Consider the following 21641-nt stretch of genomic DNA (forward strand, 5'->3'; position numbering starts at 1 on the left):
TTATATGCCCATAATTACTCATGTATGCCTCAGTACATATCTCGAAGATATGTTTCTAAGACAACTCTGCATTCACTAGACGTGTCTTTATTCGGCTGCAAACGTCCAACTGTCATGGCGCAGTGGAATCATCCCAGTTTCGCACGCCGCAGGCCCAGGTTCGATTCCCGCCTAGACCCCCAATTTTCTGTTCTTATTTCTTCACTTGCACTTCATGCCTTCTTGGATTATGGATTGGCTTGTTGGATGGCTATGGATTGGTTTGTGGATTGGCTATGGATTGGTGAAAGTGTGACACATTCTGTCCACGCAAGAAATGCTTTTGCATTAAAGGAGTATAGACACCTAATTTTGGTGACATGTTTTCTTCTCTACAATGATGCGGAAAACACTACTACGCATGAATCACCATGATGATATTCCACCTACGACCGCTAAATAATTAATAATTGAATTTTTTTTCTGTTGTGCTGTTTCGGTTTCAACACCTGAACGATGGCTGAGACGTCAAAGAGTGCTTTTAAGTCACATGAGGCATGGAAAAGCATCCGTACAATCGCTGCTCTATCGTTTTAATTTACTGCAGTGCTGAAGCCAGCCTTCCTCAAGAGCCGGAATGACAACAAATGTGGAAGCAGCGATTATATTGCAGTTTTTTCATGTCTCACGTGACCTGCAAGCACGTTGACATCACAGTCCTCATTTGGCTGTAGAAACCAAAACCGAAACAGCACGAGAAAGAAATGCGATTATAAATTATTTAGCGATCGTCGGAATACAAGGTGATAAGCCATGTATAGTAATGCCTTACGCATTATTACAAACAAGAAAATATGCACCCAAAGTTAGGTGTCTATAATAAGGTGTTTGCCTGGGCCAGTCGGTGCATGGTTTAAACTGAAGGCACAGCGCACGAAAGACGGGACTGAGAAAGAGACAAACAAAGCGCTGACTTACGACTGAAAGGCGTTATTGCTCGCAACGCAATAAATAGGTGAAAAGGAGCACAGTCAATAGATAGAACAGCATCAGTGATGATTGTCAAAAAAACCAGCAACATCAAAGGCACACAATCGCACCCTACACTTAGCGAACTTATCTGTTAAGATAGTCAATTCTTTTTGTGTTAGCGCGATGGAAGGTTTGCTGACGCAACTGTTGAGTCCGCGGCGAATTAAAAGCGCTTCCACGATTAAAACAGCTTCCAACGTATGTGGGAAATCGTGGAAGCTCTTTTAATTCACCGGGGACTCGACAATTGCGTAAGCAAACCTTCCATCGCGCTAACACAAAAAGAATTGACTATCTTAACAGATAAGTTCGCTAAGTGTAGGGTGCGACTGTGTGCTTTTGTTGTTGTGTGTTTTATTGACAATCATCACTGATGGTGTTGCATCTGTTGATTGTGCTCCTTTTCGCCTATTTATTGCGTGCGAGCAATCAAGCCTTTTAGTCGTAAGTCAGAGCTGAGTTTGTCTCCTTCTCAGTCCCGTCCTTCGTGGCCTAAGTAGGTGTCTATAAAAAAAAATATAGAAAAAATAGCACAGAGGTGACGTGGATAAGGAAGAAAGGATGACAAATAAACAGCAGTGCTTGTTTCATGCCCTTACTCTTCATGCATAGTGTGCTAAATACTCTCTCTGGATTCTCACTGCAAGGTAATGTTTTTCTCATGTAACAGATACTTGGACACACCTTGCATGCTCACGTAACCTCTTTGGGGACACAGATTACTTAGGCAATAACTGCCACATGCAAGTATGAGCAATTTTGTCATTGTCAGCCAACTTTCAGTATCCTTTAGAGCATATTTTTTGCACATTCCTACCAACTGCCCCTTAACGACATTCACCTGTAATTCCTGCAGACAGAATGCAAAGTGAGACAAGCTACCACTAAGTCACCGTGATGAACAAAATTACATTTTATGTAGGCGCAGAACTGGAGATGCATTACAGAACAGTTTTTTCACATCATCATATGTCGTAGCAATGAAACTCAGCAAAAAGAATATCAACATCCATTTGACATCAAGTGCATTGACGTGAACGGAGCAATAGAACAAAGGTTCTAGGAATTACAGAAGTCAACCTTCTTCTCATCACTCTTGCAGCTGCTGTGTCTGCTTAGCAAACTGCTTCCACTTTTGCACTCAAAGTGCACTAGCAAGAAGCTTGCATGGCAGACATGTTCCCCGACATGTGCCAGCAAAAGTTTGGTGCCATTGGTGGGCTCATTTTGCTGCACATAGGGCACCATGCTAGATACTGCATCCCGTAAGTGTTGAAACATTTGAAAAATTACAATTTTGCAACGAGGCTACAATAACGAACCGGTGGCAGGCAAACAGGCGAGAAGTACTTGTACAGAAACTGTCACAAACGTTTCATGTTCTGCGACGGCATGTGCAGAAAGTGGTACTGCTCGCCTTGTAGACAAGTAGGATCCCACTCACCGAGTAGGTGCTGGCCTTGTAGTAATCAAATGTGGTGGTCTGGCTGCCGACAGGTGGAGAGGAAGGTGCCGTACCATCGGTCTGCCCTCCATTCACCATGGACTCTACAGGAGGACTTGTGCTCACAAAGCTGTACTCAGCAGAAGGCTGCACTGCTGTCCAGCCACTTTCGACAGATGTTCCCGTCGCAGCAAAGGATGGCACACTTGTGGGGGGAAGGTGTTGGGAGCGGCTGTCAGGAGCGGTATGCGCCAATGCGGTCCCTGAAACAAGCATGGTATTGCCACCTTCAAAAACACTGAAGACAGTGGGAAAAATTTGGCCCAAGCAATGAAAAAGCTCTTGCATTGCGCTCCCCCATACACTGCAAAAGTTGTGTTTTATGGCACATAGACAACTAAGGCCATCACAAGGTATAGGAACAGTTTTTTGCTGAATTTATAAATATGTGAAAAATCATCAATGATGTAGAGGGCCTCAAACGTTAGTACTACCTGGTGAACTGATTGGAAAATTTTAGAAATGGCTACTAGCAAAAGCTTCAAAAAGGGTTGGGTAACCTCAGCAGCTATCCTTGGCTCAGCAAGGATCTCGAGGCTCCCAACCAATCAAAATAGAAACTTCAGCCTTCTCAGGAGTGGGAAAGTGGCTGAGATATATTAAAATTCAAACGTACCAGTGGGTAAAAAATTGAGTTTCTCGAGAAACTCAGTTTTTCTACAAAAGCTACAAATGCATGTCATATCAACAATTGGATTATCTCCTAAAATTAGTGTAGGATAAAAAGGAATGTATTCGTTATAAAATCGAATAAAGTACTTTTTCCTTAATTTTTCCAGCTTCGCACAAGAGAATAAAATGTGTTTTAATTGTTAGTTTACCCCCGCATTCTTCGCAAACAGGTTCATCTTGTTTTGTCAGTAGGAAATTGTGTGCGAGGTGTGTGTCCTAAACAAACACGGCAGATAATCATTTTCTTGAAACGTTCCAGGTGGGTGCAGAACTTCCATTCACCTAAAACTAGTTCTGCAATGCAGTTTATTTACTTCGCTGTTCCATGTGGACTGCCATTTCTGTCTTATGTTACGATGAACTAAGTTAATGCAATCTTTAAATCGCACATTTACTTTTTTTATTTGTTTGTCACGAGCCTGAGCAGTGCAGAAGTCTGCTCTCTTGTTGCCTTTAATTCCGATATGACTTGGTACCCAGCAGTGTTTTATGTTTTGCCCTTGAGCTGTGGCCATTACTATGTTGTGTATGATATCACCAAATATAGGAGTGCCTGCATTTCTCGAGTGGAGAGCGAGAAGTAAGCTTAGGGAGTCTATGTAGATAATACTGTTTGTGAAATTCTCCTTTACTATTTGTTCAATGGCTACACAGACAGCGCAACATTCAGCAGTGAAGATGGATGCGCACTGCGGAAGCCTTACTATTTGACTGCAATTCCCTTGTACCACTGCACATCCGACGTAAACATCTGTTTTTGAGCCATCTGTATAAAAAGTTTTGCAAGTACTGTATTTTTCCTCGAGTGCAAGAAATTCTTGTATTACATGTTGTTGTGGAGTTTTTTTTTTATGGAACTGTGTAAGAGTGATAGCCCAAGACGCAGCCTTCGAGGAACTCCGCTGCCGCCTTCAAAGTCCACCAATACTAGCTCATTTTGACGAGAATGCAGAGACTGATGTCCACACTGACGCCAGCAATGTCGGCCTCGGAGCGATCCTCGTACAGTGGCAGGACGGCGCAGAGCGAGTAATCGCCTACGCGAGCCGCACACTTTCTCGATCGGAACGGAACTATTCGACGACCGAAAAAGAGTGCCTTGCCGTCATCTGGGCTCTGAGTAAGTTTCGACCTTACATCTACGGCCGACCGTTTCGTGTTGTCAGCGATCATCACTCGCTACACTGGCTGACCAGCATTCAAGACCCTTCTGGCCGGTTGGCCAGATGGAGCCTCCGTTTACAGGAGTACGACGTTACGGTCGTCTATAAATCGGGTCGGCAGCACCAGGACGCGGACTGTTCATCATGAGCGCCCGTGGAACCGGCTACGCAAGAAATCCCCGAAGATTGCCCTGTTCTTTGTGCCATTAGCATCTCCCGTATGGCGCAGCTTCAACGAGCAGATTCTGAGTTGGCGCCACTCGTTAAGTATCTGGAGGGTTTGAATTCTCATGTACCTTGTGTGTTTCGCCGTGGACTACAGACTTTCATTCCGCGGCGTGGAGTCCTCTACAAGCGCAACTTTTACAGCAACAAAGAGACGTTTCTGCTTGTTGTGCCATCCCAGTTACGCTCCGAAATCTTAAGCGCTTGTCATGATGAACCATCCGCCGGCCACTTGGGGGTTAGTCGCACATTGGCAAAGATTCGGCTTAAGTATTACTGGCCCAATTTACTCCCATCCGTGCGTAGATACGTAACAACATGCCGGGATTGCCAACGGCGCAAATCTCCTCCTCTGAAGCCAGCCGGGTTTCTGCAGCCCATAGCACCACCAAAGACCCCTTTTCAGCAAATTGGCATAGACCTCCTCGGCCCTTTTCGGAAGTCGACCAGAGGAAACCGGTGGATTGCGGTCGCGACAGATTATTTGACCCGATACGCTGAGACCACGTCACTTGCAAACGGTACTGCTGCTGAAGTCGCCGACTTCTTCGTCCACAACATCGTCCTGCGTCATGGCGCTCCTGCAGCTATCATTACTGACCGTGGAGCTGCATTTACGGCCCACTTCACTCAGGCTGTACTCAAGCTCACGCACACCAGCCATAGACGTACAACAGCCTACCACCCGCAGACAAATGGCTTGGTAGAACGCCTCAACAGGACCTTGACCGACATGCTTTCCATGTATATTGATATCGAGCACAAGACATGGGACGAAATTCTCCCATACGCAACATTTGCGTATAATACCGCGCAGCAAGAGACGACGCAGTTCACTCCGTTCGAATTAGTCTTCGGTCGACAGGTTACCACCCCCCTCGATGCTATGCTACCCGTGGACCCCCCTGACAGTGAAAGTGAACTTGTTGTCGACGTCGCCACCTATGTTCAGCGCGCGGAAGAAGCACGGCAACTGGCCAGACACCGCATTCACCGTCAGCAGCAGATCGATGCTAACCGCTACAACCTTGGACGCCGCTACGTTACCTACCACCCAGGCAACTACGTGTGGGTTTGGACGCCCGTTTGTCGTCGCAGGCTGTCCGAAAAGTTACTGTGCCGCTACTTCGGCCCTTACCTTGTTGTCCGCCGCCTCAGCGACGTAACGTACGAAGCTGCACCAGCCTCGCCAGCTCGTTCATCGCACAACGGCAAGCGCAGCGACGTTGTGCATGTGGTGCAAATGAAGCCGTACTACGAGCGACCCCCCAAGTGACTTTCCGGCTGCATGTAGTCATATTCCGTGATGTCAGACTCGTGGCGTACCTCTTGAACACTTTTTCTCCCCGCTATTCGGTCTGACGGTAACACCGCATCGGGGCGATGCTCCTGAAGAGGGGGCAGTGACACGAGGATTGGAAGTAGAAGAAGAAAGAGATCGCAGCCTCTAGAAGTAGACGACGCTGAAGTGTAGGTCCGTTTCTCTGGTGCCCTCGTTCAGCCGCTGCAGTTCCTTTTCAGTGTAACAACTGTTACAATATTTGGAATCAGCACATAAAAATACATGTTCTCCTAAGATTTCATAATTGCAACCAGAGGTGGGCAAATGCTCTCATTTTTACTTTTCCTTCCTCATCCTCACTTCTAAAAATTTGCTGGCCCTCCCTCGCCCTCACTAACAGTCGTTTTAAAATTTGAGTTATATTTTCTAGCCTAGAAACACGTGGTTTTTTTATGTTAATGGAGGCAAGTCCTAACAGTTCCGTCACTGACGTACGTCCACATCTATTACAAATGAAGCGAGCTGCTTTTCGTTGCACCATTTCTATCTTATTAGTGTAAGTTTTAGTGTCCCAAATAACGCATGCATAGTCTAGTATCGGCAGAATAATGCTTTTGTATACGAGCAGTTGGACAGAAGGAATAGAAAGACTCACAGCTCTCCTCAGAACGAACAGCTTGCGATTAACATTAGCCATTATGTAGTCAATGTGCTTAGTTCAAGTGAAGTCATCTCAAAAAAAGCCCGAGGAAAGTTTCGATAGGATGTATATTTATTATCTAAAGCGGCGTCTGCAGTGGTGAGTAGTACAGCTTTCTGGCCCGATACTCCATGTACTATCTGACTAGCTGTTTTGACAGTAATTGCTCCGCTAACAAAAAAAAGGTCGAGGATTGATTGAGAATTGCCCTGGAATATGGTATTTTGCAATAAGTTGAAGGCAAAAGCAACATCAAACATAGCTTCACCTTGGGGGTCATGCTTTTGTAGTCATAGCTACATTACGGTAGCATTTCGAGCCTTCAGCGTGGCGGCGCCGCCACCGCCACGTGGTTGGTCACATGACCAGCAACGTGGTGAAGAAGGAACGCCCAGCGAAACGAAGCGGCGGAAGACTTACTTTGCAATTCGACACAGCAAGTTCCACTCGGCCAGCTGGTGCTATCGCGTCACTCCAGGTTTAACCACAGCTAAACCACCGCCAATTTTTTTACTGAAAAATTTGACCAGTCTACTTCAGGCAATTAAAATATCCTGACAGTATAATACGATTATCGTGCTTAACATTTGTGCACAAATATTGTTTCAGTTCGTCTTATACAGCAACTGTAGAGTTGGGGAGCCTGTACATTGCTCCAATAATATGTCTAACGTTTCCATAGTACGTTGTGCAAAAAATGAACTCTACATTGGGTACATCAGTCATTGGTAAAATTCACAGGGATGATTTAAACCGAATGCTGACATCTCCACCTCTACCATCATGATCCTTTCAGTACGAACTGTAGCCAGTGGTAATGATCTCACTGTCAAACGCTGTACTGTTAAGCGAAGTTTCTCTCAAAACCGCTATTTCAGGGTCATACAAAAGCAGAAGAGCCTCCAACTCAGTTTTCTTGTTTATGACACTTCTCCAATTAACATTCATTACTTTCAGGGTCTGAAGTCTCTTGTTTGATTTCTTTCTAAGCCTAAAGCGAGGAGCTCTTATTTCATCCCAACCATACAGTACGCTATTAACGCTTAGCTTATCATAGATTAGCTTTAAAGCTTGGCGCCTTCTTTTCCCTCTTCTTCAGAGCTTTTCCATTGCTGTTTCCGTATTTCCCTAACTCGTTTAGATAAGTCCTCAGCTAATGATTTTGAGTTTTTTTTTAGTGTTTGGATCTGGAGCTGATTTTGGTGTTTTTGAGTTAATAGCATGATCGTAATATTGAAATTTTTGCACAGAAGTGGAGGAGTTTCAAAACGACTGGTCGTGCCTTATGTATTTCCTTTTTACCCACCCTGTGGCATCTTTTGACACCACTCACTGTTAAAACTTGTTCAAGAAAAAAAAAACACCATCAATTACTTCCTTTCCCAGTTCCTCGCTAAGCTGTTTTATTCTGTAAATGAACAGGTTATTTCTTCTGCCTCTGTTTTCTAAATCGTCTGTCTGGTTCCTAAATGTACTATGCTGCTCCTGACATTCAGACATCGCAGATTTTATGTCTAAAAGACATAAGAGATTTAGGTCCGACCATTGTTTCTCAATACCATCAATTCGCTCAGTGAAACCGGAAAGTTATTCTCAGTTATGTTTTGGGATGCCTGCAGGCCCTTCAGAGTAGAATTAATCTTGCTCTGGCCTTCTAGCAATTCCAATAGCATTAGTTTTTCAGTCGGGCCAGGATTTGTATCGACACCGCCACAAGAAAAACAGGTCTTTTGACAATGCGATCACTCAAGAAAGGAAACGCTGAACACACGGTGGGCATGGCAGCAGCACTAGCAAGCGATCGTCACTCCTATCGCAATATGCAGATTGGAATCACTACCTGGACAGGAAAGCAAAAAGGACTGCTTAGCATGCTGCCTCGTTTGCTGCTGCCATGCCTACAGTGCTAAAAAGGACTGCTAAAATCAGTCAGCCCGTTGCTGTGTTTGTGTACAAAAACTAATGTATGCCAAGAGTGTTTGGAAAACAATTCAGTAGCGTTTACCATGACAATTACAATAAGGGCTAAGCACAGAATAGGCTCAGAACAAGGAAATTTGGCAGGTCACTTAATTACCATTACCCGATGGCATTGCGATTGCACTGGGTCTTTTCAATTTCACTGCTTCTAATCTTCCGACATTGCTACATGCTCCCCTGACGACGCTTCCACACGCACGGATGGAAGATGATGAAGACCACGCTTTCAAACTACAGCGTGAGAGACTGGCACTTTCAACAATTCTCATGAGCGTGGCTACGTGAAGAAGACGACGACATTGCAAGCACAGCTCGAGAGCTTGGCAGTTCGTACAGGCAGGATGTTAGGATTTCTCCCAACTGAGGGTTCAAATTAGGGAAGTGTAAACCTACTGACTTAAAACCGGAGTGGCACTCCTTCTTGGTGATGCGCTCAGCCCCACGTCTACTGCTCTGTTGCTGTCTTTTTGCGATGTGTTTCATGACATACCCTAAAAGCTTTGTAAATAATTTTGTTAATTTAAATATAATATATTTTCAATCTTATAAATCTCATGCTTAAAAAAAGTTGTGGCGACGGCGTAGTGGTCTCAAGTAGCGGCCAGTGGAACTGATTTTTTAGTGCCGCTACGAGTTCGGATCCCGTTCCCCCGGCTTTAAAATTTTTATTTCTTTAGTGTCTTCCCCCGGTGCGGTGCCGGCTTTCCGCTGCAGTAAGGCTCTTATGCGGTCGCTTAATTAAAACAAAACATTATTGAGGCCACTTGAAAATCAAACGGCTTCCTAAAATGCAGCATTTGGGCTGAATAATGGCAATCACTAACTCCCCAAGTCCGGAGTGAACGATTCCTGTGGTTGAAATTTTAGTGCTCTATTGCTTCCAATCCGCTGAAAAGTGGTTGTCTGTCTTTCTCAAGCCTGCTTCTAGCACGTGGGCCACCTTGGTAACGTGACGTCCTCACAAGCTGCACATGGGATTGTGAGCGAACTGCCCACCGTCGCAGTTCAATTAATGATTAGTCACGAGAGATTGCTAAGGAACAACATGGGTCTCACAAGTCCCACCGATGGCAGCACCTGCCATCGCAGGGCAGTGGCGCGTAGCTTAACCGCTGCACCTCTGCGCCTGGAGCGGAATCCGGACTACCAGAGATCTGTGAATGTAGAGAATGACCGATTATACCGCAGTACAAGTCTAAAATGATGCAGTAACATACAAACTTACATCATAAGACATATCAACCAAAGTAAGCATGTTCAGGCCAAGCAACAGCATAGGAAGTCAAGATAAACCATGCTAAAATAGAACTAACGGTGCTAGCGCACGATAATTCATGGTTAACCCCAAGCGAAACGGCCCGTGATTTTTTCGCTTGCACGTCTACGCCTTACTCAAATGCCGAGTGTCAATTCCCTATCATGCCTGCCAGAAATTTGGTTCATAAAATCAAGCGCGCGATTACGTGGTCACAGGTCTTACCAGGGACAGAAATAAACCAAGAGATGTTGATGTTATTTGGAGAGCAGTGCAACTTTTTCTTTTTTAGCACATCACACAATGCAAGGTGGACCGAGCGATGATTCCGACCAAAGTGGTTAAGGTTCTGCTTTATTTTTATGGTAAGACTACCGTGGTCGCCTTTGCCCACCACATTGTGGCACCACTTTCCTATACCGCTGCTCCAGAGAAAATAGAATATAGAAAGAAGATATGACTGTACTGAACTACTCATAGCTTCAGTAATAAAATTCCACAGCAACGCCGCCAACAGGCTTTGATTTGACAGTGGAATTTCGCAAAAGCATTTTTTGCGCTGCAGCCAAATTTGTGAAACCTCACTGAGCTGGAATCGAACTTCGTTCCGGCAAAGAAGGCCTAGAAGTTTGAAATTCAACAGCCTTACTAGGTATAATTTCTACGTGTTTTACTCTACACTCTGACCATCTGATAGACTCGGGGCTGATGATGAACATGTTTACTGCAGTACCATGGTTCCCGTTAGATTGGCGGCCACCTGCACGGCCCGGCCAGTGGCCCCTTGTTAGTGCACTATACAGAGTGTTTCATCAAATACTTCACACAATTTTTAAAGAAAGGTTTCTGAATTAGAAGAGCGCTTTTTTTGGTGGTGTAGTACATCACGGCGATGGAGAAGGTGTGCTGCACCAGTGTTTCGTGTTCGCCTCGTGTACCTCAAGATTGCAGAAACTACGTCTTCCCCGAGATCTTCACCCTAAGGAGTAGCGCTTTACAACAGGAATTCGTACCAGGCGGCACAGACAAAAGCCTCATGTAGCCACCACCCTCGCCCGCAAACAGCGAATTGTGCCCTCCCTCACCCTCACCTCACCAAGTGAAATGCTCATGAGGTGAGGGTGAGAACGCCCTCATGAGGGTTCGCCCTCGGCGAGGATGCCTTTCTGTGATTGCGACTTCATTAATTTTATCCAAGACCCTCTTCTGCCCTTAAGTTCTGCAGTTTATCTTCCAGCTGGCACTTTGACCTTGCTTTGATATATACACTGGACAAGGCAGTTTCTTCAGCACTGTGAGAAATTGATACATAAATAAAAACTATTCACAGTTTTGCAATAAATATCATATGCAATATGCCTGGGTTAAGACAACTAGTGATGGGGAAGAGTTGAATGAAACTAGGATGAATCTCACAGCACACCTTGAGCAGAACAGGAGAATATCACCCATACACAGATTTCGCCAAGGAAGTCACAACCACGCCGCAACTCAAACTTCTACTGCAGGCGACCCTCGAGGACTGCTTTGCATTTCAGAAACCAACCTGCACTCGAATCGCTGCTTGAGTGGAGGATTTCCTCGAGAATCTCGAGGTAGCACAGATACTACCTTGCGGGCTGATTGATGGCCAGTTTGCTTGTAAACATGGCGGACGGCAGTTACGCTCGAATTTCTGGCACACTTTTGTTTTACAAGTACGACCATGCCTAGCCTCCAGACATTTTTGCTGCTGATGCCGAGCATGGATAACTGCGTGGTCACTCACTGACACTAGTGCTGTAGCTGATCACTGCACTACACTTCTATAAAGCGGGTTCATTACAAGTCGTCCCTGGAAACCTGAGCAACATTTCACAGATGGCAGCGCACTTATGTGTACTGTACACAGAGAGCTGGGGGGCTCCAGAGGCGCAGTTGAGCAGTGCTGCACGCATCAATGGCCTCAAGGTATGCATGCTTCCCCTTTGTATTGGGACCTCAGGACTTTGGCTGGCATCCCCTCTGTAACGGCCTAAAGATGCTGCATGCCCATGATGTTTCGTGCGCTCCTTGTTGCCCATATCCTCGTCTTCTGCGCAGTTTTAACCTTTCTGGAACTAGTTTTGATTATCTGCAATAAGTAGTTTCTGGAGGGGAAACTGCACAGTGGGCAGCACAAATCCTCCTCAGTGACAAAGCCAGCTTTAAGACATATCGCACAAAAAAAAATGCAACAGAAGAATTTGAGATGTCATATTAAACATACTAAAACTTCCAAGAAATTAGGAAGTCAGTTCTGTTTGTTTTTACGCAACAAACTGTTACATTTGTGTTTAGTCAAAAAAAATTCTCCAAGGCATGGTTGGTTGGCAAGTTCCCAGCTGAGGGGCCTCTCTACACTCCGTCTCACACATCAGCTGCAATGCTGTGAAAGGCACAGAAGTCGACCTATGTTTAAAAATAAGAAAATCCAAAGTGGGTGGGTCGACTTAAAATCGAAACCAAAGCATCGGACCATAAATAAAGGCGAGACAAACAAGATATCGGGCATGGTACAGCGTAATTGCATTTTTGCTGTGCAGCTCCGTCGCATCGCTCTTGGTGCTGGCCTTGAACAGCTGCTAAGTCAACGCACAGAACTGGCATCCCCACCCCACACACGGTGACCAATGGTGGCTGTCGATAAGCAGCAAACCGGCACCAGCCCACTCCCCACACATGGTCCCTGACTGCGTCTGCTGATAAGTGGCGGCCCGATAACACATTCGTGTTCTTCTCTTAATATGCGTCGTCTAAGTATTTTTTTGTTTACTTTCAACCGCGCACTTGGTGCTCAAGAGAGCGCCGATATATTTGATGGAAGGGCCGCTATTCCAATCGCGGCAGCACCGCCACTCGTAACCGCAGAGGCGCCGGGGAGTGTCGGTAGCCGACGGAAGAGCCGACGCTACTCACGCTTAGTTTCTTTTAGGCTCCGACACATTTGACTCCTGCCGGTCGCGTTTCACAAGTCTTTAATGTAGTGCTTCGTCAGCCATCATTTGTGCTCCGGGTCCGGTAAGCAACCGGCGCTCGTTCGCGGCTACATTCAAGATGGCTGCCATTCTTTACGCTGATGAAACGGAACAACTGCGCGCCAGGTCGCAAGTTCGACGTTCGCAACGGGTGATACAGGTGTGGCAGCTGCAGCAAGGCAAAATTTTCAGCTGCTCCACGCAATGTCATGATGCGGCTGTTTGCGAATTACGGATTTCGCTGCGCAATGACGTTAGAAGGACTTGCTGTGGGACCGCAGCAATGATCATGACGACAGCACTAGTGAGGTTGATGGCACAAGTGTGGACGAGTAGTCCAGTGACTAATACATTTATGTTTTGGAATGTGCCCACGGGCACGCCCGCGCGGCAGCGGATAGCGGTTGGCGATAAGCGGAGGCTGCATGATAGTGCTATCGTGTTCTATTATTAAAGGCCAAGTGTAAACACCTACAAGTTTTTTTTCAGAAATGTGATACGGTAGTTCACATGAAAAAATAAAGAGAGGCATGGTACTCTGCACTTGCTTTACAACTGAGTCGTCTAAGGCCAAAAAAGCATCAGCGTGTTGTCAGCAATAAGAGCGCATTTCATCAAGCTCACGAAAAGTGATAGCCTGCAGGAAAAACATTTATTTTTCACTCGCCACTAGCTTTAACAGCACTGTGCCTGATCTGTGAAATGGGAGTAGTGTAGGAGCAGCACGCAACAAGAAACAGTGCACTCACACTGGTCGGCCGAAGGTGAAACTGCTTGTGCACTGTCACCACATGCAGAAGGGTCCAGGTATGAGTTGCCATAGTTTCCGGACTGCTCTAGAATGGACATGCCACTGTCATGCATCGAGAATCCAGTGCTACCTGCACAAGAAAAGACACAAGCACAGCTGGCAGAAGGTCAACCAAGCCCTACCAAATAAGCAGTCACTTTCCACCTACAGTGTTCTTCCACTACCCGTGCCACACGGACAAATTTAATGCCATTATTAAGTAGCAAACGGTATATTCTTAACTTTCAATGAGATGAGGCATCTCTCCTGCATTTTCAATACGGAGAACGCCAATTTTACCAGCATTTCTGACAGAAACTCTCGGCCCATGTGCTTGTGTGTGAGTTTGTGGCTACTCTTTCCACATGTCAAGCAAGAACAACGACATTTTCTGAATAATAATTCTTATATTAAATTTGAACCGCATTCCCGATATACTGTGCTCATTATCACAGTTCGTATTCAGGTAAATTTTTGACTGCCTTGAAGGTATTATCGTCACCGTGACGAGGTACGGGCTGCGGACTCGGTGAAGGTTAGGAATTGGGTCTGTATTTAGAGATTTTGACCCGAAAGAAGAAAACAGGGCCCTAGGCCCTTGGAAGATACAGACTGGCTCCCCGAACAGCTGGCTGCAGTCTTCCTCCGGCAGCGGAAGAGAGTAGTTGCTCGAGGAGCCAGTCTATATCTTCGTTTTCTTCTTTTGGGTCAAAATCTCTAAATAAAGACCCAATTCCTAACCTTCACCGAGTCCGTAGCCCATACCTCGCAACATGTAGCACCAAGACTGAAAATAATTGCATTAACAAACTTAAGGCCTTAATAATAAAATTTAAACAGCGCTAGACAACAGGACCAGAAAGAGGAGGAGACAAACACGGCGAAGAGGAAGAGACAAACATGGCGCCGTGTTCCATGGTACCCATAAAATTCAAACAGTGCTAGACAACAGGACCAGAAAGAGGAGGAGACAAACACGGCGCAGTGTTCCATGGTACCAATAAAATTCAAACAGCGCTGGACAACAGGACCAGAAAGAGGAGGAGACAAACACGGCGAAGAGGAAGAGACAAACATGGCGCCGTGTTCCATGGTACCAATAAAATTCAAACAGTGCTGGACAACAGGACCAGAAAGAGGAGGAGACAAACACGGCGCAGTGTTCCATGGTACCAATAAAATTCAAACAGCGCTAGACAACAGGACCAGAAAGAGGAGGAGACAAACACGGCGCAGTGTTCCATGGTAACAAGAAAATTCAAACAGCGCTAGACAACAGGACCAGAAAGAGGAGGAGAAAAACACAGCACCGTGTTCCATGGTAACAAGAAAATTCAAACAGCGCTAGACAACAGGACCAGAAAGAGGAGGAGACAAACACGGCGCAGTGTTCCATGGTACCAATAAAATTCAAACAGTGCTAGACAACAGGACCAGAAAGAGGAGGAGACAAACACGGCGAAGAGGAAGAGACAAACATGGCGCCGTGTTCCATGGTACCAATAAAATTCAAACAGTGCTAGACAACAGGACCAGAAAGAGGAGGAGACAAACACGGCACCGTGTTCCATGGTAACAAGAAAATTCAAACAGCGCTAGACAACAGGACCAGAAAGAGAAGACAAACACGGTGCAGTGTTCCATGGTAGAAATAAAATTCAAACAGCGCTAGACAACAGGACCAGAAAGAGGAGGAGACAAACACGGCGAAGAGGAAGAGACAAACATGGCGCCGTGTTCCATGGTACCAATAAAATTCAAACAGTGCTGGACAACAGGACCAGAAAGAGGAGGAGACAAACACGGCGAAGAGGAAGAGACAAACATGGCGCCGTGTTCCATGGTACCAATAAAATTCAAACAGTGCTAGACAACAGGACCAGAAAGAGGAGGAGACAAACACGGCGCAGTGTTCCATGGTAACAAGAAAATTCAAACAGCGCTACACAACAAGACCAGAAAGAGGAGGAGATAAACACGGCGAAGAGGAGGAGACGAACACGGCGCCGTGTTCCATGGTACCAATAAAATTCAAACAGCGCTAGACAACAGGACCAGAAAGAGGAGGAGAAAAACACGGCACCATGTTCCATGGTAACAAGAAAATTCAAACAGCGCTAGACAACAGGACCAGAAAGACGAGGAGACAAACACGGCGCAGTGTTCCATGGTACCAATAAAATTCAAACAGTGCTAGACAACAGGACCAGAAAGAGGAGGAGACAAATGCGGCGCTGTGTTCCATGGTAACAAGAAAATTCAAACAGCGCTAGAAAACAGGACCAGAAAGAGGAGGAGACAAGCACGGCACCGTGTTCCATGGTACCAATAAAATTCAAACAGCGCTAGACAACAGGACCAGAAAGAGGAGGAGACAAACACGGCGCCGTGTTCCATGGTACCAATAAAATTCAAACAGCGCTAGACAACAGGGCCAGAAAGAGGAGGAGACAAACACGGCGCCGTGTTCCATGGTACCAATAAAATTCAAACAGCGCTAGACAACAGGACCAGAAAGAGGAGGAGACAAACACGGCGCCGTGTTTGTCTCCTCCTCTTTCTGGTCCTATTGTCTAGCGCTGTTTGAATTTTATTGGTACCATGGAACACCAACTTGCCCAAACTGCCGTCCTTCTTAAGGCCTTAAGTATTTACTGCTATTTCTTGTGCACGGGTAAAAGAGCAGGCAGAATACAGCAGACCCCCATCATTTCAGATTATCACAAGTTTGTCTGATATGATGAACACTAACTAAGATTTGCTATGCATACATATATTATTTTGGAACCTGCTGCCTTGAGCAAGCTAAGCACTGGCACAAGATAAAATATGAGTGAAAGGCATTTAGTATTTGCTTATTCAACCAGCAGTCTCCAATTGGCAGAACGGTCAAAAATAAATTGGCAATACTGCACTGCTTTCTCCATACAGCAAAACCTTGTTAATTCGGGCTTTAAGGGACTGGAAAAAGCAAATTATCCAAATGTTTAATCTTTAAATGCCGTCAAAAACTACAAAAAGAAAAGGCATTTTGCAGCACAGTAAGCATAAGGGGCACAGCAACGGCAAAACGCCTGCTAGACAGAAAAAAACAAGAGACCTGTAATGCGCCAATCTGCATTCGAAACGGTGTGTGACCATGAGTTGCCGTTGCTGCAGGCAAGGGCACAGCTCAGAAAACAAAACTGCATGGCCCTAACAGTCATCAAGCCTGTTGTGTGCACATCAACTCTTGCACGAGCAACAATGTGCCATGCAATTCAGGTTGTAGGAGGGATATTTGGATGATTGCTTGGCATGCTGGCCACCTTTCAGAAATGTCTCCAAGTTAGCTGGCTGAACTACAGAAGGGACTGAATTTTCAGCCGACGTGGAGCCACTAACCTGACATATTGACCTCAGCCACGGCCCTCTAATAAGCCAGAAAATGTCAAGAGCGAGAGAATAAGTTTGAATTAGGCACCACTGAATTCAAATGGCTTTAAATGCACTGAAAATGTAGCAGGCCAAAAAAACAGTTCTAATTTGTCTGAATTAGCAGAGTTTGAATCCTTTCTTTCACAAGGTGTGGCTGGGGAGAGCACAAAAATTTGTCTGCTACCCAGAAAACTAGTCAAAAATAAAACAAATGGCAGCTGTCACCAACATGAAATGCACCTAACTAGTGGAGAGGGCAGAGGAAGAGCATGCACAGAGTGGCTGCATGAAAAAGGTGGACTATCAGAAATCTACTCAACACGAAAGTGCTCCAAGCCACATCAGCTAAGTATCATGTAAGCAGCTACATCTTGGAAGTACAAGGACAACACATCACAAGCATTTTCTCGCAACTGAAATATGAAAAAACACAGCTCATAAAACGTGTACCAAAAAGCCAAACAGTAGGAGTGTGTATATCCTAAATTATGAATACAAATCATATATGCTCGATACTTGAGAATTCCTGGATATTCAGTAATTCCCAAATATTCAAAAATTTTCAAATATTCACAAAATCCTTCACCTTCACAAAACCAACTGTGGCAAAACTCCAATATCTGGGCAAACTGTTTATGATTTATGGTTTATGGGGGCTTTACGTCCATGTAGTAGGGCCTAGCTTGCGATAACGAGTCTAGAGGTGACTGCTTCGGGTTCTGCCCACGCGGCGGGGCGCTATGACCGCTCGTTCTAGCGCCCATTCAATATTTCGAACAATTTTCCGGTCCCCTTCAACTTCGAATTAACGAGCGTTTACTGTAGTTAACTTTATAACTATTACTGTCAGGCTCCTTAATAATTGAGAGGCGTGTAGCTCACCGTAAGTAACATCCACATCAGTTTCTAGAATTTCGAAGACGCGGTTAGCTTTGATGCTGTGTCCCAGCGAATTTTGGCTACATCACGCGAGAATACATGCGCTTTCGAGAAGCTTGCAGGCAAAGCGACCTCTCCAGTGCTCGTAACTCGTAAGCCAAAACTTGTTGAGCCATAGCACCGAGAGTAACAGCGGTTTAGAAAGTCTCAAAACTAATATGTATATTGCTTACGGTGGGCTATATGCCTCTCAGTAATTAAGGAGCCTAACAGTAATAGTTAAAAAGTTCGCTATGTAATATTACTTAACCAGCCTGCTGATTAGCACGTCTTAACTGCATTCGGATGCACTACACCACTGACAACGCTATGCCAAGAAAGTGCTCTTCTAATTCAAAGAGCCTATTTTTAAAAAGTGTGTAAAGTCTTAGGTGAAACACCTTGTATATCGACCTTCAGATAACCCGGGCATTTCTTCTGGTCCCTTGAGCTCCAAATTAATGACGTTTTACAAGCCACCATGTTATTTTTAGTTCCCAGTCATGAGTAATTTTATAGATTTCATTATGCATGACCATGTTACAGGTTGAATACTGTTATGCTGTTTAATCAAGTAGTAGACATTAGAGCTCTTCATGGGCCGCATACTAATAGACTCCGAAGCCCAGGGCTGTGTGCAAGCAGTTTCCTGCTACAAAAGTGTCCAGCCAACGTGCCCATGTCGCACTAACATTTGAAAAAACTAGTTTGGCAAACACAAAAAGAAGACAAGGTAAGGCTGACTGCGCACTTGGCTTTGTGAACAGTGATCTTGTCTGTGAATAGGGTTGCATACACACACAATAAACTCTTAAATTCCATATTACCCTCTGATTTTAAATCTGTCATTTTTTATGGCCCGTGAAGTCTAAATGTAAAGATGTCCTCAAAGCCACCTCAATTAAATTAATAATTAATTGTTTTAATGAGTACGATTTCGTAGGTTCAAATGACAACCGCAGTGGTTGTTTTTCTATCAAAAGAAATGAATAACACTTTTACTGCAAGGGACGCATAGCATTAAGCCGAAAAGCAAACGTGCCTGTTTATTCAATAAACAGGCCCGTACATGCGTTTGAAGACCTGAAGTGTCCTAAACGCTGCTGTAGAGCAGCTGCATTTTGCACGTTTTATAACAGCCCTTGTACCATTCAACACGGCCGGGCGTGCTCATCCGAAGTTACTTGGATGTGACGCCGTTTTAACTCTGTTCACAAATGAGCTGCCTCTCATTCCACGTGAACAAAAAATAACATTGCTCATCTTGTACAGTGGTAATTGTTGCGTTAATTAGTTTGTAGGTTAGCAAAAACACACTCTGAAAATTGAATTTAAGCCAGACGCCCACCATAAAGCAATGCTTCAACCATTATGTTTGCATTTTTTTCTGGGGGAGAGGGGGGGATCTCATGATCCAAGAAATTCAATTCCGCTTTCCTTTTTTTCTTGCATGAGGACTACATCTGAGTAGTACATTTGGCTTAGTATTGGCCACAAATTATTATCGCTGGGCGGGTTTCCATTTTCAAACGGCAACTAAAATCACAGCTGATTGTGAATTAACATTTGTGTCGACCGACAGGGGCGTGAAGACAGTGTGCGAATTGTAGCATTACCAAGAATTTCTGTTGAAGGCGTCACGAAAGAGGTTTTGTAAACGACGAAACATCGAAGCTGGCAGATTTTTGAAAAATGTACATTTTTCATGAACTATCCAGTCCAATCTGTCAATGTTCTGGCCCGAATTTACGACACCGAAGCTTCTGCTTCAACGAAATTTTTAGCAGGTCCCGTAAATTTCATTCATTGAAATGGGATTCGACTGTAGTGGCTTGTAGTAAATCACTGGAAAGACTTTAACACCAGGATTCGTTCGCTTCCAAGACATTCCGGGCAAAGGTGAAAAAAAAAAGAAAAAAACAACAACTATTTCTCGTTTTTCTTGCTTGAAGGCAATGCAACAATAGCAGAGACCAAAAATTAGTAAATAAGCATTTAGTAGTTTTTTCTCAGCCGTGATACTGCAGAGTGCCATACGCGTACTTCACCGTACAGTAATTAATAAAAGCCCTACATAGCCCCTCTACATAAAGGCTCGAGCCCAGTCGCCCAGGCCCGGCCCATGGGCCTGCAGGCCCAGCAAAAGAGCACATTTTCTAGCCTGGGGGCTGGCCTGAGCCTGTGCAGCGCTCTAGTAGATTTCTGTGCACATTATGTTTTTTTACATGGTGCTGAGCCAGTCTAGTTTTGTTTAGCTCAGTTGCAAAGACCGTACACTATTCTGAAAAAAAAAAAAAGACAACAAGAGTTGCCCATTTACCTTTTTCTGAAATATTTTTTTTTCCACACTGAACAGATATTCCTTTTGATATTCAAAGCCATTTTTTCTTCACACCTGTATTCAACTCTTATTTGAAAATTCCAATATTTGCCCGCACTTCTTACAAGATGGATCTAACCCTGTTTTCGAACAACCTGCAAACAACTGGCATACAGTATTTATTCGATTCTAACGCACCCTCAATTGTAAAGCACACTAGTTTTTCACAATCGGAAAGAAAAAAAGGTGCAGTGACTTCCGATTGTAGGGTTTCCATGCTTTGATAAAGAATGAAATAACCAACCTTGAGAGAGGAGAAATAGACATCTTGAGGCAATGCCAGCCAAGCTTAGCGCAGTGAATTTCCCATTTTCGGATAATAAGACAATCCACTTAATATAAATATTTTGCATAGTCCAATGGTCTTAGGTTCTGCTGCAGTACTTGTTGAGCTCAAAGTACCCTCGTTAAGTTGCTGAATACTCACTGGTGAATCCTGGCTGATCCAGGTAGCTGTCCCCGCCAGACACTTCGGCCACAGCATTGCCTCCACAGCTGCTAACCTGGCCGTACAAAGCGCCAATCTGGAAAAATAGAAAATCCTCCTGAGTGTTTTTCACGAACATTGTAAACAAACATTTAGTCTAGAAGTTGTAGCAGAATTAGCCAACATACCATATAAACTTGTGTAAGGGCTGCATATTTTTTTTAAAATTCGGGCATAAATTTTGAAGGCATGGCCCATACACGAATTGAAAAAAAACAACAAACGTAACCAGAGTCCCTCAATAACTTTATGTTCATGAAACTTCCGTAACTCAATGGAAGACCTTGGTATGCTGCCCAAAGCAGCCGCATGGCAGCGCTGCCGTCAACCAAGGATCATGTTTTGGCGAGCAGCGGAGCAAGCGGCCGGCCGCCTATGCCTAGAAAACAACGTTTTGTGGTGTGCTGTTGTGTCGGTTTCTTGTTCCGGCGTTTTATCAAGTGTAGTGTGGAAGTATGTGAATGCCTGTGTGGTGAAATGAGCGCATGCTGTGAATGATGCCTTCACCTTGCTGCGTGACACGTGGCCACTCCGGCTACATGGGCGATGTTGAAAACGTGTCCACTTTTTCTTTCCCCGTTTCATGCCAAACTGCGAGCCATCCTCTGAAAAGAAATTGGTGGCTTCTCCTTTGATTCACCGTACGTATGCATTTGTGAAAACATCTCGATACCACTGACATCGTTCGGTATGATGAGTTCGTTGTGAATGAGGGCGCTATTTTGCTGTGACGTGAGCTGCCCAAGCTGAAGCCTCACGCTGTTCTGAGGGTCTTCGAAGGGATTCCACGATGCTTAACAAAGAACAAACCACGCTTTCAGCTATCAGCAAAGCGACGCCATATTGTATCGGATGCCTGCA

The 21641-nt window shown here is 44.9% G+C and overlaps 1 protein-coding gene across 50 annotated transcripts in view; it reads right to left on the minus strand.

Moving 5' to 3' along the window:
• Positions 1-21641, minus strand: part of LOC144111913 (uncharacterized) — a 420777-nt gene that overhangs the window by 115306 nt on the left and 283830 nt on the right. For all 50 annotated transcript variants that reach the window (XM_077645003.1, XM_077644993.1, XM_077645002.1 and 47 more), the window contains 3 exons: positions 20721-20817; positions 13538-13669; positions 2456-2718 (listed from right to left, as the gene is read on the minus strand). In XM_077645003.1, coding sequence (XP_077501129.1) covers positions 2456-2718; positions 13538-13669; positions 20721-20817 — 492 coding nt within the window. The remainder of the gene's footprint in view (positions 1-2455; positions 2719-13537; positions 13670-20720; positions 20818-21641) is intronic.

This window comes from Amblyomma americanum, unplaced genomic scaffold, assembly GCF_052857255.1.
Source record: "Amblyomma americanum isolate KBUSLIRL-KWMA unplaced genomic scaffold, ASM5285725v1 scaffold_13, whole genome shotgun sequence".
NCBI lineage: Eukaryota > Metazoa > Arthropoda > Arachnida > Ixodida > Ixodidae > Amblyomma > Amblyomma americanum.